We start from the raw sequence: 14,162 nt of genomic DNA, 5'->3' as shown, positions 1-14,162 counted from the left end.
AATAGAAATATTAATTAAAAGCAAACTTTGCAGTATAATTTGCAGAACACAACACACATATATCACCATATATTGTACTAGTTTTGCTAAATGTGCTTTTGTCAGGTTTATGAATTTATTTTAATTTAATTTTGTGATGCCTTAAAGGTCATGTTCTAGGTCACAAAGGGAGATTTTTGGCTTCAGTCAGATTGGGAGTACTGTTTCGTCTATGCTGTCTGTGCGCCTTTACATCTCTCATTACATCTGTCTAGAGGACAGTAACGGCACACAGAATAGCAGGATGGCATGTGTCCAAAAAAACTGCTTCCTCCCTATGGCAGCATGTCAGGGCTTAGAGTCTCGGTGATATGGTGTAGGGGGAATTAGGAGTAGTGTTTCAGTGGCTTTTTTTGTCTACACTTATTCTATAGGTGGCTGTACAAATGATGCATTGGCCATTCAAAACTGAATAACCAGAACTAACAACACTGATCATGCTTCACATATTCACACAGAGGCTTAAATTAGTTATGTTGTGTTATACATGCAAATGGTATTCACTCTTGCAGTAGTAATATAAACATAGCCATTAATAGTTCTCAAAAGGTCCCTTTTGCAGCAACAGACTTAAAGTTTTAGTAGCTTTGTGGGTTTTTTTTATTCTCTAACTCCCCTCTTTTTCTTGTCCTTTACTCTCATCCTATCCTATGCTGTTTTCAGACGCATTATGAGGATGGAGATTATATAATCAGGCAGGGAGCCAGGGGAGACACCTTTTTCATCATTAGTAAAGGAAAGGTAAGTAAATTTTTCACACAACAGTGGTATGATGTTTAAATGTTAAAATGCCTCAGAGCTCTTATCTATTTTGCTATTTTATCAGCATTATTTGGTGACCTGGCCCTGTGTTTTAGGTAACCGTGACCCGAGAGGACTCTGCCAGTCAGGATACAATGTACCTGCGCTCTCTGGGGAAGGGTGATTGGTTCGGAGAAAAAGCCTTGCAAGGGTAGGATTGTCCTCATTTTAACCATCAGATAAGTCATCAAGTGCATCAGTGCTGACCTCATGCAGCTGTAGCACACTGAGCTCCATCATAAACTGCTGCTTTGACCTAAATCCTGTATATACAATAAGAGCTGTAGTAGTGTGCCACCTAGTGGTGTCTACACATTAACACTTTTCTCTATATACCATAGTAGCACAAGATTTAAGTGGAGATAACGGAAACTGTTTCAAAGGAAATTAGAGATAAAGGTTAGTCTGTATTTGAGACCAAGGACACAATAATTATAAATTAATTAAGAATACATAATTTGTGGATTATCCTGAAATTGCATGAATAACAATTAGATGGTGTGATATTATGATATTTATATTTTCTAGACGTGGAGCAGGCCATATAATTTTCTGTGACTGTTTCTGTATATAAGACATGTAAGATTAGTACAGGGTTTGAACAAAATAACAAATCCACCACATGAAAAAGGACATTTACTTTGAAGTAACAATCACAATTAGAACATGGACTGTAACACAGGTGTTATAGTAGGATGGCTGTCAATTAACAGCATGCATCACATTCAAAAAAAGAGGTCTGTCAACTAGCACTTTGTTATGCGGGATTTCAAAACAGCCTGAGGCAAAACATAATAATAATAATAAAAAATAAAAAATGGAAAGTTATTTAATGTAGTATTAGGGAACAGTCTCAGAAGTCATGGCAGATTATTTTAAACATCAACAAACAGCATAAGCAAGGAGGAACAGTCACAGATTTGAAGCTCCCTGACAGGGATAGATGAACACTACAGCATAAGCCACGTTTCCACTGAAATTATCCGGAAAAAAAGTCCCAGGAACTTTTTCAAGAGACCATTTGGTTCCTACGGACCTACCTTGTCTGCATTTCCATCACAGTCTAAAGTACCGTGAAGATTAGACAAATTAGTCTGGTGACCTATGACTGCACGTGACGAGCCCTTGGCGAGGATATGAAGCCACGAAGTATGCTACAACAAACTGATTATTAATACAAAGTGAGCTGATTTTAATGATGTAAAATGTTTACTCACGTCATAAAAACACATAGGGAATCTTTTTTTATCATCGTTGGATAAAAAAATTATTGTTTTTAAATTTATCCACTTGGGAACGTTTTTTTTCCAAAACAGTGCAAAAACGCTGTCTCGCTGTGGACGGAAGGTCAAATCATAGAGAAAAAGATGTGTTTTCGGGTTTATCTCGATTAATGTGGACGTAGCCTAAGGTGCAAACACTCTTCCCTGATGCTCCTATGCATGCTGCTAAAATTCCTCAAGGGTGATTCGATTAACACTATGATGAATTCAAGTGTCGTCCTTGGTCTCTCTAATTACTAGATTTAAACATCAATCAACCTTTATGGAGTCCTGGAGCACAGACTACAAAATAGATCTCGACCTTCTCTGTCCATTAAATAACTGGAAGATTATAACTTGAAAAATGGTCCAACATCCAAAAACCATTCAGAACATGTATGACAGCATTCCAGGAAGAATTCAAGCTGTTCTCGGGGGGGAAAGGCTTTGTTAAGGTGTTTGATATTAATGTCTTCCTAATGACTGGAATGCAGAAAAGCAGTGCTCATAAAAATAAATTCCTCTGCAGTCTCCTTGTGCTCTATACAATGTTCATTTTGTCAGCTATTTTTTTTATTTAGTCTGACTGTACTCTGTGTCCTGTGTCAAATGTCCTTGATAGTTTTTATCATATTTAGTCAACCTTACACTGTTTTTTAGTCAGGTTTTAATTGACTAAAAGCCTGGGTATTTTAGTCTTATCTTAGTCAAAGAAAATCATAAGTATTTTAGTCTAGTTTTAGTTACTGAAAACTGTAGATATTTTTATCCATCCATCCATTCATTTTCTGTCGCGCTTATCCTACACAGGGTTATGGGGAGACTGAAGTCTATCCCAGGGAACTCGGGGCATAGACTGAATGGTGTGCCAACCCATTGCAGGGCACAATCACACACACACACACACACACTACGAACAATTTTTAGGGATGACAATCACCCTACTGGGGGAGGAAACTAGAGTACCTGGAGGAGACCACGCAAGCTCCGCACACACAGGGTGGAGGCAGGAATCGAACCACCAACCCTGGAGGTGCGAGACCAACATGCTAACCACTAAGCCACCATGCTCCATTTTTTTGTCTTAATATGGCTTAAAAAAAACAACCTAACACTACCACCAAGACGTTAATCTACCTCAATTTCTTAGTGGTTAGCCTTCAGATGCCACTTGAGGTTTGTTGTATTCTTTCCAGATATTGTGTTTCCACATTGCCTCACTTCTAATATAACAAGGCATTTGTTTTTTTTTCTCAGCCTCCTTATAGAGAAAATAAGCCCTAATGTCAGATTTTCTCTTTCTTCCAAGTCCAACTGTTGCTGTCATTATTTAACGAACGTTAGCTTGAACGCTGTGCTTGGTTAGTCCTGATATTCTGAGCACAGCACAGGAAGGGAAACTGACGCTCATGCCAGACAATGAACGGAATATTTTTTTGATTTAGAAAAAACTATGTAAACTATGTATTATGCATACGTCTAATTTTTTTTCGTCAACAATATCGCATGTTGATTTAGTCACAGTTAGTGTTTAATGACAACGGTTGTCGTCTTATCATCTTGTCTTAGTCATGGGAAAAAACGGTCGCAGACGGTCATTTTTCGTCATAGTTTTCAATACCGAAAAGAACACTAGCTCTGTGAACGTAACAAATGTGTACTGATCTCGAAAAGGGGATAAAAAAACTATGAAACCCTAATCTATACAAACAGCTTCCATTCTAGTGTACACACTCTGTACATACTATTGCAGAAAGGCTACAGTGTGTACTTGGCTGTACTGTGGACTTTTGCAATCAATTTCTAAAAAAGATCGCCTTGTTTATGTCTGAGCTGAACTTCCAGTAAGCAATCTGATCTGAGAGGGTTCTGGTCTGGCACAGTATACAGTGTGTGGACTCCAGGTATCCAGATTGTCCTCATGAACTGTAAATGAAGGAGCTCTTGTTGCCTGGATTAATGGGCGTGTGTGTATGCCAGTGTAGACTATGTGTGTGACTATTTGAAACAGGAACATGAGCTTGGCAGAGAAGGCCATTTTTCACAGAGCACGTGTCATCGTTTGAGATGGGCTATTGTGCACTACAGATATGGCATTGCGGTCCACTTAATGTCTCTTATAAAGCTCTTATAGAGAGCTCTCTTATAGAGAGCACTCAGGCCATAATTACACTCATCAAACCTGGTACTCACACACACTCTATAATGGCACTTTAAAATAGTGACACAATCTCTCCTGTGTTTTTCTGCTGTCTCTTCTCTGCTGTTGTGTGGAGCAGCTGTGACCTTCTCCAAGTGTGTTGTGTATTTGTGTTGTGGGGGATTTAGAGTTGTGCAGTGGAGAATTCTCACCTCAGTGCAAGTACAAGAGACTTTGATTAGGATTGAAGCATGTGTGCATATACACATTAACATCTACTCTTCTTTCTTTTCAGTCAAGGCATCAGGCGGTTTGTGTGTGTGTGTGTGCTTTCTGTGTGGTTGGATGTATCTTGCTGAGCTAGGAGTGTGGTTTGGTGGGGCAAAATTGGGAGTAAATGTTCGTAGTTTATTTCTATTATAAGAACTAAAAAGCCTTGTAAAAAACGTTAACGCGTGTGCTTGCTGAGCATTATGGATTCAGTGGATTTATTCTTGGATTCTGACTCGTGCGATTGGGGTGATGACTCCTCAGAATTCGACGAGCCAAAGGAGGTTAATGATGGCGTACAGAGAGGCTCTGAGTAATGGCTGATTTTTTTTTTTTTTTGTAACTGCATTGTTGAGTTTGGAGCAAATTTCATATTTGAAATTTCAGTTCTACAAGTTCTATAATACAACTAACAAGTAATGATGGATAAGACAATTCTGCAGATTGTGTTTGTTTTTTTCTATGATAAATTATTAAAATTGTATACTGTATATAGAACATGGTTGAAATTGTTTCTGTAAGGTGACACTTTTAATCTCTTTTAAATTTTCTTGTTTAACTGATCATCTAGCTATACTGGACCAGCTGTTAAACATTCTGTCCTGAGTCTAATTTGATTTAGCTGACACAGATCAGTTTCTGTGTTACATAATTTTTCACTCACATCTTTTTTTTTTTTTTTTTGCACAGAGAGGACATCAGGACAGCCAGTGTCATTGCTGCAGAGACTGTTACCTGCCTTGTTATTGACCGAGAGTGAGTATTACTCATTACCTCATGCATTATGCTTTGTTAAACACAGCTAGGAATTATTCACATGGTTTCTAAAATAATAAAATAGAGTAACTCATGCAGTGAGTAATAATTTGAGCTTAAGCATAAAGCCGTTCTTATACGTAAAGTGATTTCTTTTTTTTTATTTGTGATTTAGAAAATGTGATTTCAGAATGATCAGCGTTTCCAAGATTATTGAATAATTTTCCAGCTCTAGACTTTTAAAACTTTACTGTTCTTAATTATATTTTGAATTTGTATGAATTTTTTATACACTACATGATTCTTTAGGGGTGTTATTTTGTCAGAACAGAAAGTACTATTAAAAAATGTATATAAATATTTGTTTATGAGTTTTAGTTGTAGTAGACTCAGGTAGTATCTCCAGTGGTTTACTGGAATATTTGAATTGTGTTGTGTAATGTTTGTTTTTTTTACAATCAAAATTTGCCTATTCACTTAAAGGCTGCCAATAATTCTGGAACTGGCTGTATATTATTATTATTATTGTAAACAAACAATGTGTACATAATAACAATAATAATAATAATAATAATTCTGAACAAAATTCATTTGGTCAATATATCTGAGTTAGCTGACTGTTGCATATAAAGCTGTTGTGGAGTTTCCTATCTCGCATTTTTCCTGTTAACTCTGAGTTTGTTTGAATGCCTTATTTATTCAGTGCCTATGTGAGTTTCTCTATTCAGAGGTGTGTTTGTCTGAATAAAGCTAGCTCATGCTGAATAGTTTGAGTGCTGTGTGTGTCATTGATCAGTGTAGACAGGTTGTCTCCTGGGCAATGCGCTCATTCTGCTCTTTATGGGCTGTTATAACTTAATAGGCCTTCATCCATCAGCACACTGTTGTGTGCAGTTCTTTTACACTGAGGCGGTATATACTGATGGGTTGTTACATTTCTTCATATTATCTGAATGCACACAACCAATGTGGGTACTTTAAAAAATCCTAATTTGTCTGAAATTACATTTTATGAACAAAGACTTTATGTATATGTAAATACTTAACTATATTGTTGTAAATTGGCATTTAAATGATGCATTCATCATCCGTAACAACTTTATCATGATTATTGTTAGTTTTTATTTTATTTTTTTTAATGCTTGGTACGCAAATCTGTTTTGACCACATCACTCAATAATCACACAATAATACAAGCTACAGTATATATCTAAACGTTTGAGGACACCTGATCACCACACCCATATCTGGTTCTTCCCCAAACTGTTGCCACAAAGTTGGAAGCACACAATTATATAGAATATCATCATATGCTGTGGCATTAAAATGTAAAAATATGAATAGAGGCCCAAACCTGTTTGAGCGTAAGGTCCATGTAGACATGGTTTGGTACATTTCAGGTACTGCGTCAAGTGGATATCTAAATTTGTAATTGTAAGAAATAGAGTCAAATTTGTGCGATTATGAACTCTCAACTGTAAGAAACATGTCAGAATAAAGTCTCAATTCTGAGATATAAAGTCATAATGACCTTTTTAATTTTTTTTCTCCTTTGTAGAAAATTTTGCTATATGGTAAATCATCCATGAAAAAACAGGCATTAAATTACATTGAATTACGTTGAAAAGCCATAAAAATGCAATTTAAGGTCACCCTTGAATCAAGTTCAGAATGATATAATGCCACTGTCTTCTTTTAGTACATTTCAGAAGTAATTCCTGTTAAGCATGTCCCTCTTTGGGGATGAAGAAGTGTAGGGGTAGTGGTAGAGGGAGGTGGAATTTAAATATTTACATGGATTGATTAAACTGCAGTGCCAGAGCTGCCGTTTTTGGTATAAACACATCAACAGAAGCTCATCCCCAGCATTACTGCCATCTCTCCCTGTGATATTTATCACCAGGAGACAGACAGACACACACACACACACGCATGCACGCACGCGCGCACACACACACATGTACGCACACACACACACACACACACACACACACACACACTTTCCCTTTCCCTCCTTCTCTCTGATCACACTTCTGAAATTGCAGAGGGGCTTTCATCATTATCGCTAATATTCATAGCAGCAGAGGTCATACATAATTGAATATTCTTCTTCTCAGAGCAACAGGAAACACTGATTTTAATTAGGTTAGTCTTTCAAATGTAATTAATATCTTCTTTGCCCCTTACAAGAGAATTTACTTTTTAGTTGCAATCAGTAAAATCCTGTTAAAAGGTTTTTCCATAGTATAAGTGATCCTTTTTTATTTTTCATTCTACAAACTATAGTCTTATATTGTAACTTACGCTTGGAATGTGTGTCATTTTGGCTGTTGAAGTACTTTCTGAAAAACATTTGAACCTTATCATTGTGTGTTAGATCTTATAAGCACCTTATTGGAGGTTTGGAGGATGTGTCCAGCAAAGGATCAGAAGATGCAGAGGCCAAAGCAAAGTAAGACTGTCTTACCTCTTATTTTATTAGTATTATTAGTGTTATTAGTATTAATATAGGTTTCCAATCCCTGCTGAAAATAAAACAATAGAAACAATCAGACAATTTCTAATGGTTTCCACTAAAAATACCATTACAAACCATCAACTAACCATTAAAACTATTGCCATTATTGGTCCTTAATGGTATCCACTAGACATAACATGCCACCAATAGAAGGTGGCAAATTACCTGTAGAGACCCAAAGGGACATTACAGTTTCCAGTAAAACCAATACAATCCCCTTTATAACCAATAAAACCATTACAAATTCTATGAGGGTTGCTATTGGTTTTTTTGTTGTTGTTGTTTTTGTTTTCCAGTAGGGTTGTTGTCTCCTTCAAGTAATATCTTTCCAGTGCCATTACAGGAATTGTGTGAATATTTGTATGTTTTAAACTGTGCTTACTCAGTGTCTTTCTTTGATAATTACTTATTCATACAATCATATTTTCTTTTATAGAATGTGCTATATACACATAGCTATTCTGCTGTGTCTGAGAGAGTGAGAGACAAAAGGTCAGCATCCTCACAGCTGTGTTACAGCCAACTACCAATGACACATTGTTTTTAATGAACAGTAACATGAGAGGAGAGTTAGAGACAGTGACCTCTCAGGCAGTTTGAGGTGATGTGAAACCAAAGAACTGCAAAGGCGAGAGTAATATGAACTCTCAGAAACATCATCAGCCAGCACACATACACACAAAGAGAAATGATTGTCCCTACATTACTTACTCAGTCAATGCTTGCAAATGATGCTGTGAGAAAGTCTCAGCTCCTTTGCTGTCTGCAGAACTTCCTTCTCTTAGATCAAAGCAGCAGCAGTAGAAACCTTTGACTTTCTCTTTCTCATCTGCATTGTAAATTACCTGAGCTGATACATTAATGAAGTGTTGTTACATCCGACATATTTTTCTTATCAAGATTATAACACTGTTTCAGTTTTCAGTCTGGCTTTGAGAATTATTCACAAACAGTCTTTTTTGTTTAATTTTGTGATTGGTCCTTTGCACTAATCTGCCAATTTTTTCTATCCTAGAGATAAAAATCTTTTTTTTTTAAACCCTAAAGCAATCATTCTTCCAGAAAGCATATCATGAATATCATAAATAATATATTAATTATTATCATAATAAATTTTAATTTGATTTAATTTTCTGAAAACCAAATGGGGCATTATTGTATCAGCTACATTGGAGTGTACATACTTAATTAGCTGAGCAATGTATTTCTTTTTCTTTTTTGAAAGGCAGTTATATTCGACAGCTGACATACCAGCTGCACGGATAGACCACTGATCTGGTCTCCAGTGGCTAAAGAGCTCTAGTTGGGCAGCTATGATACAGCAGAAAGACTAAAGCCTGGGACATTAGGGAGCACTTTCAGCCATGCACTCAGATATAGCAGCCAATAATACTAGCGCTCAGTCCTGAGAGAGGGATCAAAACTCCTTAACAGTTCATCTACCGGAAACACACACCCAGAGGCATTACATCATACACCATGATCTCATAAGATCTCCTTAGAAACGTGCATACATTCATTTAAACCCTCATTCTTTTCGATTATTCTACATTAATAACTGTACAACTGTTAATCATTTAAGGCTAATTAAGTTAATTTGATCTCAGCTTTTATCCAAATGTATATACAGTACTGTGCAAAAGTCTTAGGCACATGTAAAGAAATGATGTAGAACAAAGTTGCCTTCAGAAATAATTAAATTAAACGTTTCTCCATTTAAAAAAATACTATAAAGATCAGTAAACATTAATAAATGAAACAAAGGCAATATTTGGTGTGACGACCCTTTGCTTTAAAAAAAAAAAAGAAAAGTAGTCTCAGGTAGAATTAGTGCAGTTCTTCTGGAGACTTTGACTGTCTCTTACCACTTAATATGCTGCTTTCTTCAATAACATAAAAACATTTTTCTGCAACAATTAATTTTGTGCTGGAAAACTAATGTTTGGGAATCTAAAATGTTTTTGTACTGACTCAATAATGTAGAAGTCATAAAATAAAAAATCTCTAACAAAGTTTGTACTAAAAAATGGTGCCTAAGACTTATACAGTATTGTTTATTATATATAAATATGGTATACATGCAGTTTATAGGTGTATGTCATTTATACGTAAATTAGTCATTTTATAATGTAAGGGAAAGCCGGCACAACTGTATAATTTTGGGGGTTGAGTTAAATTATTCAGCGACGGTTTAAATTACAAACTTCATATTTTCTGCATAACATCATGCACGTTTGATTCTTTAATCAAGTGCAGGTTTACTCATATCAGCAAGTTCTGTACATTTTCACTGAAACCAAATGGAGTCATGTGTTACAGTTATACCGGCAAAGCACATAGGTCAGTTGGAACACTACCATAAACTTACATGTACAGGAACAATCTAATTAAACTATTGTACATTCATTACATTCATTCATTATGAATAAATGGAGGAGAGCACACAAAAAAATTACTTCCAGTTTTTTTGTTGTTGTTTTGTGTTTTTTTGTGGGTTTTTATTTATTTATTTATTTATTTTTTTAGAATTATCTCCAGCAACAGTGGAAGAATGTTTTTCTTGTTCAAATGTACATAGAGAAGTGATGAACTTCTGTATGGATCTAATGAAATCACAGTTACATGTGTGTGTTTGAAGAGTGTTACACTTGTGCTGGCTCTCCACTAGATCATGTATCAAGTAGGCATACAATTAAAGATTTCTAGAAAATGAAATACAGCATGATATTGTGACATATGAAAATATAGAATTATTTTATACCTGTAGCTGGCATTATAATAGTATTATAATCCTGTCAGGTTGTTTTATTTCTCATGCCAACATACTATGTAGACAATATGGAAATTATATGACCCATACCAAGTAAATTGTTGAGAGACTCTTCCAAAGAGTTTCATATGAATACGCAGGCTTGGGAACTCAATACAGTGAATAGCAGCAGACAAAACAACCTTTGCAAGTCTAGTTGGAAGCATCTGCTGGCAAAATCTCAGAGGAGTCTAACCAGACAAACCTCAAATTATCATATGAGCACGAGCAGTAGGTAATTTGTTCTGTAATGTTCTCATGGGACGAGGTAGAACAACAAAGACATAATTAATGGCTTACTATGGCTTAACGAAGAAAGTCTCTGGTGCAAAATTGTCATTTAGAGTAAAAGTGTGCTTTTCAAACATCAAACCATATAGTCAGTTCAGTGTCTCCACCATGTGGTGAAATAAAATTTTACAACTTTAAGAAAAAGCAACTACTAAGAAAAAGTCTTAGATATTTACATTTTATACCATTTGGCAGATGTCCTTATCCAGAGCGACTTATATTTATCTTATTTCTACATCTGAGCAGTTGAGGGTTAAGGGCCTTGCATGAGGGCCCAACAGTGACAGCTTGGCAGTGCTGGGATTTGAGCTCACAATTTTCTGATCAGTAGTCCAATGTCTTAACCATTGAGCTACCATTGCCCCATATATAGTGTCTGGATTTGAGTTCAAAATATCTGTTTACTCTTTTTATGAAAAAATTTGTTCTCAGACATTTAAATAAACGGATTGTGTTCCTCACTAAAGGCCACAGAACACTGCAATGAATATGGAGATTATGAGGTTTAGAGCCCTATCTTATGCTCTATTTATGTACTGTTCCCGACATCTGTGCATGATAAGCATTATCCCACCTTGTCGTCATGGTGCCAATCACAGCCAATTATTGAATAGATATATCTCGTGCTCACATGTCCCGTGTGGCTGACCTCTCTGAATATGCACAGAGCAGCAAGTTTGCATTACACAAACACATCAGCTCATTGCAAAAGTAATAAGGTCATTAATTTTGTATCTTGTTCTGAATTTTTTGATTCTTCAAACTCTTTTATCTGTCTTGAGGACCATGTAATAATAATAGTACTAATAATAATAAGCTTTGTTTAAATATAATTTCATTCTTCGTTTAGAAAATCTAAAAGAGCTTTAAATACATGTTTTAAAAAGTATATCTAATAAAGCACACAAAAGAATCAGTGTAAATCACCAATGAATTAAGTATAAATTCATGAGGAGGACTATCATGAAAAGTACATTTTAACAAGAAAAGAGACCCAAAAACTTGAACAGGCCAAGTTAAGCAAGTATGCTTTTAATCTCGAGCTGACACTCCTAATTCCAGAGTTTTGGGACAATATTCCACCAGCTGAGTTGTGACTAATCCTTGGGATTAACAACAGCCCTGTGCTTGGGATGGGCTGTGTACTGTGCACTTTCCCAGACTACCTTTCTCTCACTGCACTGAGTGCCGTCTGCCATCTACAGGCTGAGCTGTGAGCCGTGTGCTATTCCTGGAGCTCAGGCCGTCCTCCAGTATGTCAAAACTTATATTTATGTCTGATGCAGGGAAATCCTTTACAAGACAGGCATCTAGTCAGACTAATAATTGAAATTATTATGAGGAGAAGATTAAAATCTATCCAGAGGACATTTTGTATATGTGTGTGTCTTGCGCTGGGTGCATGTTTTTCTATCTTGGTAAGGACTAAACATCCATACAAAGATAGGAATATCTGACAGTCATTCACAAGAAAACTATACGAAGCAAAATCTTTCATTGTAGTTAATGAAGATAAGCTCAGGGTGAGATTTAGGTGTAGGCAGAGTATTAATTAGCTGCATGTAAGGTCCTCACAAGGGCAGTATAACTATCATGTGTGTGTCAGGGTCCTTGGCAGGGTACGTGGAAAATAATAACCTCTGTTTGACATCAGGCAGCCAAACACAGGCACGGATGTGTTATTACCCACATGCTCACGTGACTGTTGTTTTAAAAAGACCCAGCTGGAGGATCTGCCATCTCTCTCTCTGTCTCTCTCTCTCTCACTCTCTGCTTATAGAACTTCACTGGCTGAAAGCGATAAGTCAAAGACTGTAATCAGACACAAAGAATGAAACAGTATTCTAGGAAGACCTGCATATGTTCTGAAACGATTTTAAATGAATACATTTTGTCAGTGTGTACTCATTTTCCCTGTATGCGAAGGAATGTATTGAGATTTTCTTAATCCTTTCTAAAAGGTTAAAAGACATGCTTATGGCTCGGGAAGAGCGATGTTTCAGGGTGACTTCTGAGACTATTTTCAGTCTATTCCTTCCCATAAAAATCGAAACGACAAAAGCTGGTCAGAGCAGATCAGCCATCTTATGATAAGATAATTGTTAAAGACAAAGGAATCTCAGATTATGTCCTTCAGTCCTCCATCAGCCTTTTTTCAGCCTTTTATTTCTCTTAACGTTTAATTCTGTGCTATGTGTGGTTGACCGCAGAGCGTTTCAGGCCTGGGGATTCTAAATGAACACACACACTGACAAACATGCTGTTCACAGAGACATCCAGTTTATTTTGTCTAGAACAGGAATATTTATACACATAGATAACAGCATTGCGTAGGCGGGTTTCTACTTGTGCAGGTGCTAGACAGATTTAGACAAAAGACACAGCACACTACAGAAATAAGTCTTTTCAAGATATAGAAAGTACATGTGTCAGCTATAATAAAGGATGGCAGTTGATCAGCTTATTCAAAGAGGTAATTAAATGAATACATTCATCATAGGTATTTGACAGCAGTTCATAATATAAGAAAATACATGATATAAGAGAATTTCCTTTCAATAATTGATACCAATATCATCAGTAAGTAACCAATATCACGTCAGTATAAACTTTGTCTTGCTGAAAGTTCGATGTTAAAAGAACATGTAGTGTGAACACTTTTTATAGCATCAAGTGGGTTGTCTTAATAAAAATACACAGACCAAATGGATACAATGTCAGTGAAGACAACTGTGTTAGCTCAATTGATTAAAACAGACTTCAGACTTTATCTAGATTTTAACTCGATTAATCTTTGTGCAGAAATGAGACGAAATGAATGTTTGGTTCATGGTCTTTGCGGATTGAAAATGTTCCACCCATCAACTTCAGCTATCTTTCCCATTCGGCTAAATTCCTCTAAACGCTTCCCACTTCTCCGCTTGGTGTCATGCAGGTACGAGGCAGAGAATGCATTCTTCTTCAACCTGCACCTGTCAGACTTCAACATCATAGACACCCTTGGAGTTGGAGGATTTGGACGTGTTGAGCTGGTAAATACAACATTTGATCTTGCTTGCAAAACACTTTCAAAGGAAAGGATGTCTATCTAACTGTGTATTTTTGGGTGGATGATGCAAATTAAGCATGGTATACAATGCTCGTGTCTTTGAGCTTAAGTTAAGGAGCATGGCTGATGTGCTCAATGAACTAAGAATTTAGAATTCTGTGTATCTGAGGTAGCACCCAGTGTAAACTTTTACTATTTGGATTAAACTAAAAGCTTTTATTGCACAA

The 14,162-nt window shown here is 36.3% G+C and overlaps 1 protein-coding gene across 6 annotated transcripts in view; it reads left to right on the top strand.

Annotated features, from left to right (window-relative positions):
• Positions 1 to 14,162, top strand: part of prkg1a (protein kinase cGMP-dependent 1a) — an 88,102-nt gene that overhangs the window by 60,942 nt on the left and 12,998 nt on the right. For 4 of the 6 annotated variants that reach the window (XM_017465002.2, XM_017465001.3, XM_017465005.3 and 1 more), the window contains exons 6-10: positions 703 to 780; positions 897 to 991; positions 5,203 to 5,268; positions 7,646 to 7,720; positions 13,822 to 13,918. In XM_017465002.2, coding sequence (XP_017320491.1) covers positions 703 to 780; positions 897 to 991; positions 5,203 to 5,268; positions 7,646 to 7,720; positions 13,822 to 13,918 — 411 coding nt within the window. Of the gene's footprint in view, positions 1 to 702; positions 781 to 896; positions 992 to 2,985; positions 3,136 to 3,451; positions 4,826 to 5,202; positions 5,269 to 7,645; positions 7,721 to 13,821; positions 13,919 to 14,162 lie in introns of those variants that run through there. The other 2 variants (XM_053679712.1, XM_053679713.1) reach the window with 2 other exon arrangements.

The sequence above is a fragment of the Ictalurus punctatus genome, chromosome 3 (genome assembly GCF_001660625.3).
Source record: "Ictalurus punctatus breed USDA103 chromosome 3, Coco_2.0, whole genome shotgun sequence".
NCBI classification, from domain to species: Eukaryota; Metazoa; Chordata; class Actinopteri; order Siluriformes; family Ictaluridae; genus Ictalurus; species Ictalurus punctatus.
The sequence above is the reverse complement of the archived record's forward strand: the minus strand, read 5'-3'. Positions and strand labels throughout refer to the sequence as shown.